This window comes from Gasterosteus aculeatus, chromosome 11 (genome assembly GCF_964276395.1).
Source record: "Gasterosteus aculeatus chromosome 11, fGasAcu3.hap1.1, whole genome shotgun sequence".
Classification (NCBI taxonomy): Eukaryota; Metazoa; Chordata; class Actinopteri; order Perciformes; family Gasterosteidae; genus Gasterosteus; species Gasterosteus aculeatus.
The window spans coordinates 10,330,702-10,348,617 of NC_135699.1; the positions used below are offsets into that span (position 1 = coordinate 10,330,702).

The window sequence follows — 17,916 nt, forward strand, 5'->3', positions numbered from 1 at the left end:
TATATGAAAATAAAACACTCTCACTAGCTGCATGACCCACCTTATCTCTTCCCATTTTGTTGTGTGGAGACCTTAACCTTTCTTTGAGGTGTTTTTTTCTTTCTTTTCTTCTTAGTATAAAATGACAATGCCTGGTAAGATCAACCAAAGAAAGAAGGGCAAATGTTTAAACTCCACAAGACATCAGCACTTAAATGCTTTAAGAACCAGAATTTAATTTTAAGCATTTTGTCCCCCCTTCCCCCCTCATTTTTCGTACTTGTCGTCACTTGTTATCGTTTCATTTGCTTTCCTTGTACTGGAAAAAAAAAAACTCCATCACGTTGTCCCAGTGACAAGTCACGTGTCCTGTATGTTTGAGTATCTCTTATTGCTGCATGAGCTTTTTGCACGCTGGCGTCTCTGTATCTCTCTTGCTTTTTATTCTTTTCTGGTCTCCTCCTCCCCCCCCCCCCCCCCCCCCCCGTCTCCAGCGTCCCCTCTTCTCTCTGTTCCTCTGCTTTAGGAATGGTTGTGCTGTTGAGTGTTGTTCACGTGTTCGCGGTCTCCCTCCTTCTCTCTGTGCAGGGGATGTGCTGTTCCAGATGGCTGAGGTCCACAGACAGATCCAAGTGCAGCTAGAGGAGATGGTTGGTATTCTGAGCTCAAAGGGTCTGTAGCTGTGCGGTTCATCGCTGTGAAGCTCTGGCAGTGCAAGAGGTCTCATGATATAAGGTCACTTTGGGCAGTACACAGGTAGAGGATAATTAAATGAACATAAACGGGTGTGTTGAGTTCACATCAATCCAGGCTGCTAATGCACAAGATGGCTGCGTGGAGGGATTTAATCAAGCAGTGCTGGTAATACGCTTGTGTGGCGAGTTATCCGTAGCTCGTCAATATTAAGTTAATTAGCGTGTGTTCCGTATGGAGGTCGAGCAGGCCGCTCTTCTGTGTCCATAGCTGTGCCTGTGCTGACTCTCCATACGCATGTAATCCTTCCTCTTCACAGACCTCATTCTGCCAAAAAGCTTCCAGACACTTAACTGAATTAGCTAATTCAAAAGATTATACCCCCCCCCCAAATCTGATCTTATTTTTTATTCTAAGACATCCAGTTCTGTTCATTAAGCTGCATGAAGCAAATGTAGGACGGATGATAAACTGTCGAGACCACACATTTCATTCAGTTCAGCCGTAGAGTTAGAAGTACGTACATGTGAATGGTTATTTAGGAAAGAGTATGTTATTATTAACAGTTACAGACTAATGAGCAATGACTGAACATTCATTCTGATGTGTTAGCCCGTTCTTCAGGCAGGTCGGTTTACAATCTAGTAACTAAATATGGTGTCAGATAGCACTGAATCCGTGACAGTGATTTGCAAACTGAGAGGCCTTTTGTTGATTTAACATGTATTCAGTGACTTGAGTAAATGAGGACAACACATTTATTTGTTTATTGCTTACAACTTAATGTGGATAACTTTTTCGTTGACCTCGGTATCCACATGCAGGTCAGGCTCCATGATTCATTTTGTCACTTAATTCCATTTAGACGTTTTCTTTTGTCCCCCCCCCCCCCCCCCCAGTTGAAATCCTTCCACAACGAGCTGCTCTCTGAGCTGGAGAAGAAGGTGGACCTGGATTCACGTTATCTCACTGTGAGTATCCGATTGGCTCAATCCAATAAGTGCACATATTCCATCTGCTTTTATGTTGTGTTACCAACCAAAACCGACCCCGGGGAGATGGAGATGGAGGTGGAAGTTGTGTTTTTCAAGCCAACCAGAGAATGTTTGTGTTTTAAAGAGATGATTTGAGAAAAAAGATTCATGTCTGCTCACCCGTCGAGTAGTGGAGACTGATGACAGTAAACCCCTCCTGGTGTGTGTGTGTGTGTGTGTGTGTGTGTGTGTGTGTGTGTGTGTGTGTGTGTGTGTGTGTGTGTGTGTGTGTGTGTGTGTGTGTGTGTGTGTGTGTGTGTGTGTGTGTGTGTGTGTGTGTGTGTGAGAGCGCACTGGGGAGCTGGTCTGCATGAGATATCTTTAGATTGAGTGGGTTGCAGCCTGAGTGTAAAGCAGCACTGCTGCGTTGTTTTGGGGGATGGGACATTGTTCGCCATTATTGCATTGTGCGATTGGAAGAAGCACGTTACTTGTGGCTTACATGCACTGACTCACTTACACACTGCTAGAAAAAATCTCTTATAATTAAATGGGAAAAAAAGGCTTGTTTGTGTACCTTGTGAGGTTCATTTTGAGTTCAAATTGTTCTTGATTCATCATTTATATTTACTGCGATCTATCTTCAAGCAGTCTTGGACTTGGTACAAATCTGCCAAATTATTTTCTGCAGTCTAGTTATATGGAAAAAGAAATGAAAACCTTTCATGCTTTTTTAATTAGTTCAGATGCATCAATTATTTTGTACATTCCTATAGTGACATATGAAGTTCTAACATCATTAATCCTAATGACTATTGCTGAATGAATAAGGCTGATAAAAGCAGTCATTTTGCTTCAGACTTTGTGAATTAATCATCTGAAATTTTGACTTCAAAAAGACTTGGAGGGTGGGGATGCACTGTTTTCCACGGCTTGAAGTTTGTGTGTGCATGAGTGTGTTTGTGCGTGCGTGCGCTGTTCCCAGCGGTGAATCTCGCTTTGTTCTCAGTCTCTCTTTTTCTTGTTAAGACTTGTCAAGGCCTTACGCAGGGTTTTTACGAACACTAAAGTTAGAATTTGGGCATTAAGTCGACATAAAATAGAGGGTGAAAAAAAAGGCACATAGATTACCAAAGAAGGGCATTCGTTCTGGCAGATTGGCTGAAAAGGGCAAGGGTCAGATTCTTAAAGTCTATCCGCTGTCCACTGTGATTGTAACCCGAGTTAATCACACTGATAATCTGTCCGCAGTAGCAGCCAGTGGTTGAGCGTTTTGGGTCCCGGGGCTCCAAACAAAAGTCAACAAGCTTTTGATTTGTTAATTAGAAGGAGAATTCCAGCTCAACTGAGGCACATGCTATTGAGGTATTATCTTGTTTAACCAATTGTGTCTTCCCAACCACCATTACACTGTGTAATCTACGCAGGGGGGGTGGGGGAAGGGGGTTCCACTGGGAAGCCCCGGCCTCGGGGGAGATCGCGGTGTGAATAGCAGAGCAACCCGTATTGGTTGTAAGACGAGGACCGACTGAAAGGGTCCTTTTTTAATATTTATTTGCTTTCAAAGATAACACCGGGGCAAATGCTTGTTTTTGTTCAATTTCCAGCTCAGCTCGGCTCAGACCCACACAGCTGATACCGCCCACTGCCCGTGTCAAACTGCTAGTCCCCTAGTGACAACAGCAGCTTCTTTTCAGCTTCCTATTTAGCCAAAATACACCTAAAGCATCCTTGTGTCCTCGGTGTCCTCGGTGTCCTGCGGTACGCAAATGTGGGTGTCGAACCCTCACGCATGAGCTCCCCTAAGCCAATGTTGCTTCGTACAGAAACCACATAAGCTTTGTCGCACCAGCCGCAGTTACTATAGCAACAGAGCTGGTTCAGCTTGGAAACAAAGTTGTTATTCTCAATAAATAAATAAATAATTATACATGCAAATTAAAAAAACAAAAAACAACTCTGGTTGTAAAAGGACTAAAGCGAAATCGTGCAGGAGGTTTGTCTTTCCAGGCTGCCTGTGATTTATTTTATCTCCACCTCCCTTTGAAAATACTTGCAAATCTCTTGCAGTGGACATTTTTTAGGAGACACAATCAAGAGCTTTGAGGTTTTCAAATCAAAACATCTTCTGAATGTGCTCGTTTGATTTGTGGTCCTGATGTTGTGTTCATGCGCTGCCTTTTTCCCCCCCTCACGTAGGCTGCTCTGAAGAAATACCAGGTGGAACACAAGAGCAAAGGGGAAAGTCTGGAGAAGTGCCAGGCTGAGCTGAAGAAGCTGCGCAGAAAGAGCCAAGGCAGCAAGAACCCCTCCAAGTACGGAGAGAAGGAAATGCAGGTGAGCCTGAGAAGTAAACCACGAGGATGAAGATGTCTCATAGATTGAGAATTGGAAGAGCTTGAGAACCCGTTTTCTTTCTGTGCGTTCTGGCTTTTTAAGTCGATCCGTCTTGTTCAGTTTCAAGTGGGTTTGTAGCCCCGCTGTTCTTTTAGCAGTTTGTGTGCATGTGGGTGACTGTTGGATTGGATTTGTACAAAGTCTTGGTGCAGAATTATGCCTTTTTTATTATTTTATAAAGAATTCACAAAATGGCAAAGAGGGGGGAGGAGGCAGCGGCGAACGAGGTGTCCTGAGTGGGAAGGCAAATAGTGGAGGTTTGATCATGAGTTGCCCTCGCCAATTTGTTGCACATCCATACTCGTACAGCGGGGAAATAGATACAAATGTTAAAAGATATGCAATTTGTTTCTGCATACGACTTTAATCAACGTGAGTAAAAGCACAGATTTGCATACGCACCACAGAAATAAACCTCAGTTAAATTCTATGGATGATTTACCTCAAGCAGACGGTTCAAGATACAAGCTGTTTCATCTCTCGGTTTCGTAAGATTGAAAATAAGGACCATGTAGCAAGTTAATATCATTTATTATATGTGCAAAAGGCTCAAACACTTTTATAAAAGACATTCTTTTTGCCACAGTGTTTGTTTTTTGTATCAGCTGGCCGACCATCACAACATGGATGCACATCAAACTGAAGCAGTCGCAAAATTCACTGACTGAACACAGGAGAATTTGTTTTGGGTGTCATCATTTGAGTAATTATTTCTAAAGGATAAGCAACAACAGGCCGAGCAGCTCAGGTCAAATTAATTTTGATGAGCTGAAATGAACCCTCTGTGTTGGACACGATTTAATAAATTGTCCGTCTCATTTTATTTTTCCATCACTTGACAGGCGAGGCAATATTCCTCGTCCACATAGACGAGCACATACCATCTCTGTAATGGACCCAATTATAGGCCTTCACTGCGTTGTTGTTTAAATGTCATTCGTGGTTTAAGCCCTGTAACCTGTTAGTGTCAAATTAAGGGGGGTAAAAAATCCCGCAGCAGGAGAATGGCAACTGGCACGCCAGTTCCTTTCTTAAAGAGTTCGCCAGAAGTCTGACTGCCTGAAGAGGTGGAAACCGAAACCTCCAACAAGTCGAGGCTCGCAGGCTAATTTCCACCTGCGAGCCTCGACCTGCGAGCTGCGGTTGTCTCGTTGGGATGTGCCGCCACCCGGCGGCACATCCCAACGAGCTAACCATCAGCTATCCTGATCAATAGCTGGACTAAAATCGTGATTCTGCAAACCCCCATGTTTTATAGAGTGCACCACTGGGGAAGGAAAATGCGTTGTGTGAGAATGCGACGAGGAGATTTTGTATGAAGTGTCAAAGCGTGCGGCAGTCCAGTTGTGCAGGGCTGGGGGTGCAGAAGTTGCAGCAAGCCAGTAAATCTGGCAGAACGGCAAAAAAACAACGTAATGGCAAGTTTTCACACGTTCCTCACTGCCTCGTGTGTTGCATACGCAGGCCTCTGTGAAGATAGGCGGTGCCCAATTTGACCGACAGTAACCGCGATGGAGGAATCTTTTGTTTATGCAAATTGACGTTTTTTTTCCCCCAAACTAGAAAATATATTTAAATCTAAAAATGGATTAAACCCCAGAATACAGAGTAGGAACTACAGCTTTCTTTAAGAGCCTGAAGGTTAATGACGCTAATTTGAATTTGGTCTTGAGGGCTTCTAAAAGGCCACAGGGACATTAAAAATAAAAGCGACAATCGCCTAAGGAGTATGAATGGTCTTAGCCGTTACAAAATATATTGTCTGCAGTGTTCAAAATCTATCCTAAAAAAAAAAACATCTCCATACTTTTGGCCAGTAGACTTTGACGTGTTATTCAATCTAGCTGGTTTGAGTTTGCCGGATGGTAACGACACACTGAGATCAACGGTTCACTAAAAATGTGAGGTTATGGTACGATACGGTATCAAAGTAGATTGGTAGACTGGACTGAGCGCACGACTCTAACTGGGTCTATGGCTGATCAATTGTGCCCATCCGCGAAGAGGAGCAAGATCCTCCGGCTCTGGACTAACGTCAGCAGAAGAAAAGGAATGAATCTCCTTTATCCGTTTTCAGTCTGCTCCCTTCCAATCATCACACCGCTGCTGAAGGCGTGTGTGAGAGAGATCTCGACTCGATTGTGATAGTTCCCCGGGGAGGACGACACACACACACACACCGAGGGAAAGAGACTCGCACTCCTTTTAAGACGCTTCACAATTCCATCTACCTCGAAAGCCTTACATAAACACCGATGATGGGTCATTTCAAGCGATATGAGGCCGTTGAGACGGAACAAGTAAATGTCGGCAAGGCAAGATCAACGTTTCCTCCTCCTCCGCCACATCTTTGTTATTCCAGCAGATGAGAAGCACAAAAGTCTCTCTCCCCTCATTAGAAAAGTAAAGTAGGTCTGAGCGCCGTCCACAGATGGCGGCCGCGTTTCATTGATTTCTCTCGCACTCGTCGCCGTTGTCTCTCCCGAATCTCGGTCAGTCTCTTTGTCCGTCTCTCCTCTTCTCTGTTCTCCCCTGTTCGTCTCCAGACACTTCCACCGTGCCGTCTTATCAATGGGTAAAGCCCCAGCCGAAATGCTAATCAGCTCATTAGGTAGTCCAGTGGAGTGGACCAAAGTAGAAGAAGAAAGGGGTTCCATCTTGATAAACTCTTTTTCACTGCACAGGGCTGTTAATAAAAGCTCAGACGGAGAGCCGGAGACGGAGTTTGGGATTTAGAATGACAGCGTCTCACGAGATGTTGATAAGCTCCGGGTTACTTCAGTTCGGTGTCAGATATGTGGATTCATAGGGCTGGAGTAAAGAAAGGGTGCCGTTGACGTGGAGGAACAGTGGATGAGCACTGACAGATCCGCTGATTTAAAGTGTAGGTGTTTTCTGTTGTTCACCCTGGAGTGTAACAACACAGCTCTTGTAAATACTGAATGAGTGCTGATGATGACGGAAATGAAAAGCAGCAAATAGGTGTCCAGGAAAAAATGCTTTTCAATCACTGAAGAAACGACAATGAGCATCAGAGGTGTCTTATTTTTATGAATTGTCTGAATGCTTCACTTTGTGAAGGGTGTGAAACGCTCCCCTGTCAGTGACCGGTAACTGCTACAAGCTGTATTATTTTCCAGTGCAGTAGAGAGCACATCCCCTATTTTGCCCTCATTACGTCAGGCTAAGCAACGCTGTCTATTACATAATAATTGCAAGTGTTGCAGGTAACAAGTCATTCCAGCTACGGCGTAACCTGATGCCCGAGCAGTGGCCGGTGTGTCTGCCCGGGCCTTTCCCACCGCAGCCGTCGCCTCGGGTTGCTTTGGTGACCTTTTTTTTTTTTTTTTTTTGAATGGGAATTGGGCCGTGTGGATTCGACAAGACCCTCCGCATTTTGAGGCTCGTCCCTTCAACGCAACACCTCGCCGTAAAGAACTAAGGCAACTAACTGAAGCAGTTTCAAAGCACTTGATTTGAGCTAAGGGTGAACACAAAGCACAGAATAAGGTCAGGCTGTTCCCAGGAGGAAAACGTGTTCGTCATCCTTTCATCCCAGTCTTGTTTGATTTAACAACTTGTTCATGTGGATTTGTCTAAGGGTTCGGGTGGATTTATAGCGTTTCATAAAGCCCTTCTTAAAAATGTAAGCATAATTTATGCACCTTTTAAAATATTCCCTCAATGAAGTAACCTGTTGCTTTTGGCAGTGGGGAAGTAGTGTGCTCTGGTGGTTGCTAAATGAGCTACATCTACACTGTGGGGTGTGCGTCCTACATTTTGCTGAAGGAAACGACTCCAATTTAATAGACTTCATTAGTCTTTTTTTATTGTTCATCTTTGAGATTTAATGTAAAACGTTTCTCAAACGTACTCCATGTCTTTGAAAATACTTAACCTGATGATGTCTTACGGCTGAGACGGAAAGGTAATATCCAGAATCTTGAGAAAGCGTTATTCTACCATTTATATAAAAGTGATTGGAGTTATGTGTCAACAAACAAGGCAGCCATTTGCAACCTTGTAAGCATTCAGAACAAAGTGTATTTGGTGATTACCCGCGACGCGGCAGCTTGGCTTTGTGTACCAAAATAACGTGTACCTGTTTCCAGTTGTGTACGAATATTTTTCCCAATATCAAACTTCAGCCTGTATCCCAAAGCCAAAGGCATATATGTCAAATCATTACAAATAAATATAGTTTCACTTTTATTTGGACCCGTAGGTAGATTTTGTTTGTCTATTAACTCGACAGACATTACAATCAACACAGACAACAAGATGAGCATGTAGGTCAGTGCACTGACCATTTTCCATATATTTTCTTTTATGGAGCTCATGCTAAAAGCAACTGGTCTCCCTCCCTCTTGCTTACTCGCACTTAAAAAAAGTGTTTTACTGTCCGACACACAAAATCAATAAGTGGATTTTGTGAGCAATTGCACTCCCCCACCCTCCACGCTGCGGGGTCATAAGGGCCTTGCCTCAGTAGCGGGAATCTGGCCTGAGTGAGTAACCGAGTAAGGTTCTGTCCTTGCACAACTATTGCACTTAAACCCTAAATGCTCCAGTGGAGCTCTGTGATGATTGGCAGTGAAAGACTGGGCTGGATTGTAGAGCTCTAACGGTGAAATGGGTGTAATTGTGTGAAAGTGAAGAAGCGTTTTATTGAAAATAAGAGTACTTGGATAGCTTCTTTGACCCCCTTCCCTGTCAAACCTTCTGTCTATTTGGCATAATGCTGTGAAGGAACTGCAGTGCACCAGTAACCAAAAATGCACCGTCTCTGGTGCAAAACCTATAAAGATAATCACTAAGCTTATGAAAGGAAAGAAAACAGGGACATCTTTGGATACAAACGCCTGGTGTGATTCTTTTTACATATTATACATCCCATGTTCATGTGTCATTGTGTCTCCCCCCCCAGTTTGTGGAGACCATCAGCAGTAAGCAGACTGAGCTGGACACCTTCATCGCCGAGGGATTCAAGACCGCCCTGTCAGAGGAGCGCCGCAGGTACTGCTTCCTGGTGGACCGCCAGTGTGCCGTGGCCAAGAACAGCAGCGCCTACCATGGAAAGGTGAGCTTCAATCGGCCAACCGCAAGAGTGGTTTAACAAGCGGAGAAAGACCTGGAGAGACAAACGGACGTTGAATTAGAATAAACGAGGATATGTTTCAGTCACTGGTGTTTTTCAAGAAGCTGTTTGATTCAAAACTTTAAGTGCTCTGGTTTCAGATGTCCCGTTGTTGTATATGTCCATGTCTAGATGATCAAAACATCATTATATATTAATAAATATTGAGATATTTATGATTAAGAGTTTCCACTCAAAGTCTGCTCCAATCTGCTTCAGCAGGACTGCGCGAGTGTTTTGATCACATTTCATTGATTGATTGATTGGGATGACAACACAAACCCTTTAACTGTCATCCAATGGAAATGTTGCTAATCTCTGATTGGTGCATAGAAATGATGAATTTTTCCGCCTAAGCCTCGGCAGCCAATGTTTGAAATGGGCAAACATGCTACTGGTCTTATCAATTATTATATCAAAAAAGGAATGTTGACATTAATTATGAGCACTGAGAACATGCACGTATTCGCAACACAAGTTACCTTTTGAGGACACGTGCAAAGCATTTAGATAAAGTACCGTGAATAGAGAGACGAGCTGCGAGATAATCGCAACGCAACTGGAACTGGTTCCAGAGGTAACTAAATTATTGCAAACCAGAGCATTAGTCTTTGGCCCATTATTATGTGTGTCACTGACGCACAGCGGAATTCACTAACTTCATAAGTCTCAGGCAGCTGTGAGCTTCTTGCAGCTGTTTCTTTGAAATGAGGCACGTCTTGTCAAATTGCTGAGGAAGTACCTCAATTTGTTTATGTTTTATCTATTTACATGTGATTTCTTGTTTTTTCTCCCTCCGTCTCTCAATATTGTCGTAGTTTTTAGTACTTTTTGATCCCTCCACTAAAGAGGAAAATGTTTTCTCTCCAGCAAAAGGGATAAAGTGCCCGGCTTGTTGCGTCAATTTATTAAACCAATTCATTCATCCTACTGTTGTGTTGATTCTAGCAAGCTTCTCCCCTTCTGTCATCTGTGAGTTATTTATTTAAACTCCCCTGCTGTAAACCCTTGTTTAGCCAAGAGCGCATAGGAGATCTATAATTCAAAGTCGCATTACCTTTGACCGCTCACAGGGGCCTCTTCATTTAAAAAATTCATTAAGCGCGTAGACAATCCCCAGCTGACCGGCTGAAACCGTAATCCATCAATGCATCGCCAAGTGGCCGGCCAACTTTTTGGCTGTGTTTGGTTCATATGAGAGACTTTAATAGGAAAAGGCATCGACACGCTGAACGCGGAGGAAAAAACGGATCAATTTCAAAGAGGTGCAAACACATTTTGTTTAAAGCCGTCCGTGGAGAATAGTGTGCTGCTGACATTTAAAGCAAAGAACCTTTTTAGATCCAAACAGACCTACGTCATACCAGCAAATGTAATGGAGCGGTGTTAAGGATTTAGTTTGTTATGCTTATTGGGTGTCTGCGTATCCATTATCCAAGAATATCAAATTCTTGGATAATGAAGTAGATCAGTCTCCTGGGATTACTGGTGGGTGTGAACAAGCAGCCTGAAGATGTGGCTGCACAAAGTGTGTGTGTGTGTGTGTGTGCGTGTTGCTACTTATTTTTCAACATGGAGTCTAGTCATTAATCAGGATGGGGTTGTGCGTGGGAAGACTTTCACCTTCAGCTAACTGAAGAACCCTCTCCCCGAGAGCTACGAATTGTCACATACAAAGAGCCAAAACTCTGAAGATTTTTTTTTTTTAAACAAATGTGTGGATTTCTGTTTGGATGGTTGCAGATAGAACGTCCGTGTCCACAGGCTGTGAGCTGCTACAGTAAGCCGCGTTGGTTGTATGCTCGTCTGTCCCACAGCGTCACCCACGCAGCACATTACCATAGCTGTGCAAAGGGCGGTGGTCAAGGATACGGAACGAGGAAAAACCTTTTGAGAAAACGGAATATATTTAATTTATTTTGGAGTGATTATTAATACAGCAGGTGTGGCTGAGCATTGAAACGTACCGTTTTACATTGTACTTCCACGCCGGCGTCTTCCCTCCATTTGGCACATGCTTGTGAACCCAAAATATCTCACTTGGAGGAAATTTCTCCAAATTGGCCATAAAAACGACCCATGGGATAAACTGACAATAATTGCGACCTTACAACTAAGATATTTGGGCGTTGGGCTTAAATATAAAAATGTCATATGTTAGGCTCAAAATAAAAAATAAAATCATCATCGAATTCCATGTTATGGCATCTTAAAGCCATTATTGTGTGGCCTTCTATGACATGTTTGTAGAATACTATGACTTTCTATGACATCCTGTATTTTAACAATCATATATTGTAGTAAACTATTCCATGGTATCTTATTTTTTTCAATATGATACTATAATGTTTTTATGGAAAACTGTCATGCAGACGACATAAAACAATCAGGTTTAAACTATCACTTCATTAACAAGGTTGCAATATAAATGAGTTATACTAACGGTTACTCACTTGATCCGCGTTTCTCGATCAGGGTTGTTATTCTCAGTATATGGACAAACTCTATCACTATTTAAATATTGCCGCTGCAGGGAATTGTGGGAAAAAATTCTCTCCTTTCCATATTATAATGTTAGTGTTTGGATGTCCTGCCACACTGACATGTTATGGCACTTGTATGTCATTTTTCAATATATCCTTCCTCCTTCCAGGGTAAAGACCTTCTGACACAGAAGATCCCAGTTTGGCAACAGGCGTGTTCAGACCCCAACAAGCTGCCAGAGAGGGCCATGCTCCTGGCCCAGCAGATGAGCTCGGCTGCCCTTGGCGGCACGAGCCCCCTGCACACCTCCAAATCCAACCTGGTCATCTCAGACCCTATCCCTGGAGCCCAGCCTCTTCCCGTGCCCCCAGAGCTGGCTGTTTTCATGGGCAGTGGTCTGGGACACCCAGCGGTGAGTTAAGGGAGTAAAAAAAAAAAAGACTCTGAGCCCGAGATAATCCATTTTAGTTATTTTACTTATTGGTCCGTCTAACTTCTTGTTTATTTTAGAGGCTGATAGGCCCCGATGGTATTTCCATGGTGAATGGAACAACAGGAGTCCATGGGGAGGAATATTGGACCGAGGGTGGGACCATATCCTTGCCCCAAGTCAGGCCTTCATCCCCTCAGGCGCAGGGCCAGTCCCAGCCTCAGCCACAGAGACAGGTCAGCGATGTCTACTCCAACACCCTTCCTGTCCGCAGGCCTGCCCCCGCCAAGAATAAGAACCCCGTGGGTAAGCTATCCAAATGCTGCTAAAATTCAATAAGCATCGTTAGCGCCGCAGCCACGGCGATAAGCAGCCGAATATTTGACTGAGCATCAAGCCTATTGCAATCAGTTTAGCTAAAGGTACACTGAGGAGTGTTTTAACATCTCACGAATCCCAAATAGTGTAAATCCTAATAAGATTATTACCTTCCATTGTTAAATGTTGTTGAATATCTTAAATTACCGTTGGGATGAGAACTGCTGCTCTTCAGTGTCTCAAAAGAAGAGCGTGTCACTGACTGAGGTCTCCCATCTTCAACCATCACAGGAGAGACACGAACCCTCCCCAGGTCCAGTTCCATGGCAGCAGGCCTGGAAAAGAACGGGCGCGCTCGTGTCCAAGCCATCTTCTCCCATGCTGCAGGTGACAACGGCACCCTGCTCAGCTTCTCCGAGGGGGACGTAATCACCCTGCTAGTGCCCGAGGCCCGCGACGGCTGGCACTATGGGGAAAACGAGAAGAACAAGATGTGAGTGATGCGCTCTGTTGTTCTACCTCCACATTGGAAGATTGAACAGATACTTGTCTCACGTGTTGGTACAGTTAATGTAGAGTACGTGGAGGATAACAAAGTGCACGCTTTCCTCAGGCGCGGCTGGTTCCCGTTCTCCTACACGCGTGTGCTGCCTGAAAGCGACAGCGAGAAGCTCAAAGTGAAGTATGAAGCGTTTTTCCATAAACTGTCACTTTAAGGAGCCCGAATGAACCCAAGTCTGAGGCGTTTTTTCTTTTTCTTTTCTCCCCCCACCCCACCCCCCCCCCCCCCCCCCAGTCTAAACCATGGGAAAAGTAGCAGCACGGGCAATTTGTTGGAGAATGATGCATCCGTGCCCACACCTGACTACGGCCTGACTGCCCGGCTGCTGGCACAGAGCCTAGCACAGACCCGCCCACGGCCCTACAGCATGGCAGGCTTTGGCACACAGGTACGTACAATTTACCGTGTTCAGTATCCGTTAGCAACAGGCAAACACTTGTTTCTATTGCTCACTCATATTTGTAGCCCTGGTTAAGTCTTGTGTTTTGCATAATTTCATATGAGTAATCCTGCAGTGGTAACCTTTGCTCGGTTTCTGCTGCCGTCTAGTGTTTGTGTGCAAGCACAGCAGGTGAAAAGTGTTTTTGTTTTTTTGTTTTTTCAGCCTGCTATTGAGGATTATGACGCCCGCTTTGCCACAAGGTAAGTGTCTTTATTTATTAGTATTGACTGATGACTGCTGCTGCCATCTGAATTGTTTTAATTGGATAGTTTGGAAGTAGTTACCTAATAGAGGAAGACACAAGGAACCAACGCCTCAGCTGATTGGCATTTCACCTAAATTAATACATCATTCGAGAGGCCGCTTAATATAAGCGGTGTCTAAATTCAACTACATACACGGTTGAATTGGGTTTACAGTATGCTTTGTAGTGGACAAAATTTGGTAAATGCTTCCATACATTGTTGAGTCAGTGGAATTTCTAAAGTACCTTTTTTTTTTTTAAGTGTGTAAGTGTTGTAAACCATTGTCACATAAAGCAATGAACAATTGCGAAACATGAAGCAATAGTAGGTAGTAGTGCGATACTTTTTATTATAGTTTGCTTAGGAATATTTTACATTATTTAAGTCAATGAGATTTCATAAAACTCAGCAAATTTTCGATCAGCTGTCTTCAAATTACCTTTCTTGTCGGACCAACGGACCAGAACCCAAATATATCCGGATTAAAAGATTTTAAAAAGGAAAAGCAACAAAGTGCCTGACATTTTTTGCTTTTTTTTGACAATTTATTTAATATAATTTTTTTTGTTGTCGAATATATGATTAATAGACAACTGGTTAATAATTTAATTGGGTCCAAGCGAATATATTTATCTGTAACCGTGTTTTCTTTGCATAATTTTTTACTGTGTCTTTTTTGTCGTTTCCTATTTGCTCTTGCTTACTTATCTTTTTTTTTTTTCAAATAGCTCTTGAGAGTAATTAATGCAGTCTAGCGGGGTCAGAGTCTCGTGTTTATGGTCCGAGTACTCTTCTTGGCGCAGTATATTTTCACTGCAATCAGTTTTCAGTCACATCCTTGCTGACTCAGGAGGGTTGTGTGAGTTCAGGATTAGAAATGATGCCGTGCCTGTTCCTGTCCAATTAGAGACTACATATTTGTGTGTGTGTGTGTGGAATGGGCGCTCGTATTGGTGTTTGGTGGAGTACATGTTGTGACCGTAGACATCATGCTGACCTCATCTCAGTCATCACTGCTTGTCAGTCAGTCTGGGTTTTTCTTTTTGGGGTTCTGGTGTCGAGCTACATACTCCTGTCTGCTATGAATGTGTTATTTCTGTATCAGTATTTTGAGACAACACTGTGCTGCAGGGTGTATTCACCCCCAACAGACTTATCTAACACCACACCCCTCCGGCTGAGGAGATGACTTGATTTTTCTCATCAACCTTCACTTTTTGGCTTTGTCTACATTTCAGATATCCACCAAACCCCTTTTAATGTGGGCGAAAATATCAAACCGGCAAACATATTTGGATTCGAAAAAAATGTTGATGAGGGAATTGGAAGTCCGATCTTCCTGATCGCCGTGGGTGTGTTTGGAGCTGTTAGGTGTAGGTGGGGCATCGTGTGTTCCATGACCCCACCTACACCTCTCCAAAAAAAAAAAAAAAAAAAAAAATCTAGTCTGCCTCCTTGTGCCTGTCTTGTCTTTCTCCATTTCTCTCTGAGTGTGTCCGACCTGGCAAGCTTCCTTCTCTCTTTGTTCCACAGTGACAGTCCTGATGGCAAATTGATTTCGACTGTGTGAGAACAGACATAAAGACAGACACAGACAGCTGCGGATAGCACAGGGGCCTCTTCCTCCCCACCCCTCCCCTCTTCTTAGCCTCCCTCCTGTCCGCTTATGTCCACCTCTGCCTCCACACACACCCCTTCTCCGAGTGGAAGAGGCCAGTTTCATCCCTCCTTTCTGTCCTCTCTTCCTCCTCGGGTGCCTCCTTTCCTACTTCCGTCCATCCTGGGTGCCGCTGCTGCCGGTGGTGTCGATGTGGACAGTAGCGGTTGGTGGGTGGAAGATTGCGTTGAGCGAGAGAGCCAGAGCGGGGCCTACCTGCTCGGCACGCAGCGATACGGACTCTGAATGCTCTTATCTCTGATCACAGTCCACCATCACGGACTGATCTCTCAAGAGACCGCCTTGGCTACTGCTTGTCTTTCATGCATGTACATGGTTTTGTCATTTTGTCAAACTAAAGGACATCTTCATGTACTTGAAAAGACTTGAATGTCGTTGTGCTGAAGCCAACGGCTCAGCGGCCTCTTTAAGCACATGTGGGCCCGGTATTATTGAGTTCCCACCCAACACACATATGCTAAAAAAAAAAAAAAAAGCTTTGTCTAAAGTAAGGCTGTGCAGCAGATTACTATGTTTCTGTTCCGAGAGATCCTGTAGGTCACGTCGTGCTTCCTTGTGTCAGTGCTAGACTGGAATTTCCGTCCAGAGGGTGTGTGTCATATTTGCCTTACTTTGCTTTTTCTTTTTTTCTTTTTCTAGTTAACAAATACTTTTGCAATGAAGCAAATTCTCAAATCCAGCTTCTAAAATGTGCAATATATATATATATATATATCTATCTACAAATAAAGAATATTTTCCGCCGGCCAACTAAATTGCACTGTATTACGATCATTGCACAACAAGTTTTCATATAAATGGACAACTAAATTTTCCACTCTCAGCCCCGAAAAAAAAAAAACAATTTGCCATTTTTAACTGAACTTACTGCCATATTTGTTCATAAAAATTAGCTATTGCTCTCGAATTTGAAGGGTCTTCTGTTGAATATTCTCAATAGCAGCTGTGATTTAGCTTTTAGTTTAAATGAGAACCATGGCTTCTGCAGCTCTGAGTGTTATTTATGATTGTATTCCCTGAGTGGCTATGTAGTTTTTGGTCCTTTTTTTCTTTTCTTTTTTTCTTATTGTCCTTGTAAAAAAAAAAAAAAAAAGACTTAATATTTCCAGAAATAATTGAGAAATTACTGATTAGTTGAAGTGTTTATCTTATGCATGCTGTGGAGGGAAACCAGAAAATGTGATACTAAAATTGACCTTGAATGTATGGTGACTTTTTACAAAGGTATTCTAAATAAAACATATCTCTCTATATTAATAAACAGTCTTGTTTGACGAGAAATCTTTTGACGCAGTCAATGATGCAGACACTTCTGTTCTGTTCAGCTTCTTTTTTATGGCTCTTAACTTATTGTCTTTTTGTCCCTGATAGATGTTAATAATATAAAAAGTGAAAAGCCGCAAATGTTCACCTAAGAAGAAAGTGCTAGAACATGTTGACGTTTTTTGTTTTCACAATTTGCTTGACAAATAACAATTATCAACCAACTGGCCATTCATATTTACTTTTGGATCGACCATTAATATCAATGTTGATGACTTCACAACTGGTGACAAATCTGATTAGGGACACGCGATTAGTTTTTTTATTTTTTTTTATCATCAGATTTATGCCCAGTGTTTGCTTTGATTATTTTTTACTGTCATTTTTTGTCCTCCTCTGTTTGCTGTCGCTCACTTCAAAAAAGGCTTTTTAAAGTAAAGAATGCGGCTTTGGAGTCCAGGGAACTTTTTTTCTCTTCTTTCAAAGTTACAGTTCCTAACTGTTTTTTTTATTTTTTTTTCCCACTTAAATGTTTAATTCATTCAAAAGTCCGAATCATCTCTGGCGCTGCTGTGTTACAGGCATGCCGTTTCATCCTTGCTCCTCCCCGTAACACCCATCGTGTCTGCGGTGCTCTTTGTCTCTTTGTTAAAAAAATGTGTTTGGACAGATAGTCTTTTAGGATGTGTGGTGGTCTTGTGTACACTGTGTGTTTTGTGAGTATCTGAACTCTGCTTGCCTGATTTATCTTCTTCTTCATGTTGTATTTTAGCTTGTGTTTGAACTATATTTGGTGGACATTTTTAGCAGACACACCTGCCTGCTGATTGCATTGCATCGCATTTGCAGCTGAATGTATCCCCATTACGTGGAGCTGCAGACATGCAGGATGTGGCATGTTGCGCATGAAGTGTGTATTTCAGTTTTACATCCTTCATTTCAGTTACCGTTATTATCGACCATGCGGTATGTTCATCTTGCACCAGACTAACCAGCAGTGTTGTTACAAAATGTGACCCATGCATGATCTGAGCAAAGAGCCATTCAAACCCAAAGGTTCTCTTTACCTTCCAGTTTGGGTCCAGAATTGTCCCGCTTCTGAGGGAACAGGACCTGCGTAAGTCACGAGCCTCCATCGCCTCTCAGCCAACCCCTTTTACTTCTTCTCTCTGTTTCCACCTGGTTCTTTCTCTCTCTCTGCTCTCATTGGCTGTCGGGCTGCAGTAGGACGCTGGGAATTACTGTTCTTTTCTGTCCTTTGGCCTCCGCGGCTGTGACTGCATTTGGTTCTGTCCGTCCAGCAGGCTTTGGGTT

At 43.2% G+C, this 17,916-nt stretch overlaps 1 protein-coding gene across 4 annotated transcripts in view; it reads left to right on the forward strand.

Annotated features, from left to right (window-relative positions):
- Positions 1-17,916, forward strand: part of LOC120827298 (BAR/IMD domain-containing adapter protein 2) — a 40,722-nt gene that overhangs the window by 21,043 nt on the left and 1,763 nt on the right. The window contains exons 4-14 of one of the 4 annotated variants that reach the window (XM_078083703.1): positions 568-629; positions 1,572-1,643; positions 3,846-3,983; positions 8,971-9,123; positions 11,834-12,076; positions 12,175-12,400; positions 12,704-12,905; positions 13,026-13,094; positions 13,209-13,362; positions 13,579-13,616; positions 17,677-17,719. In XM_078083703.1, the coding sequence (XP_077939829.1) occupies positions 568-629; positions 1,572-1,643; positions 3,846-3,983; positions 8,971-9,123; positions 11,834-12,076; positions 12,175-12,400; positions 12,704-12,905; positions 13,026-13,094; positions 13,209-13,362; positions 13,579-13,616; positions 17,677-17,704 (1,385 nt within the window). In that variant the 3' untranslated portion in view covers positions 17,705-17,719. Of the gene's footprint in view, positions 1-567; positions 630-1,571; positions 1,644-3,845; positions 3,984-8,970; positions 9,124-11,833; positions 12,077-12,174; positions 12,401-12,703; positions 12,906-13,025; positions 13,095-13,208; positions 13,363-13,578; positions 13,617-15,194; positions 16,601-17,676; positions 17,720-17,916 lie in introns of those variants that run through there. The other 3 variants (XM_078083702.1, XM_040190116.2, XM_040190118.2) reach the window with 3 other exon arrangements.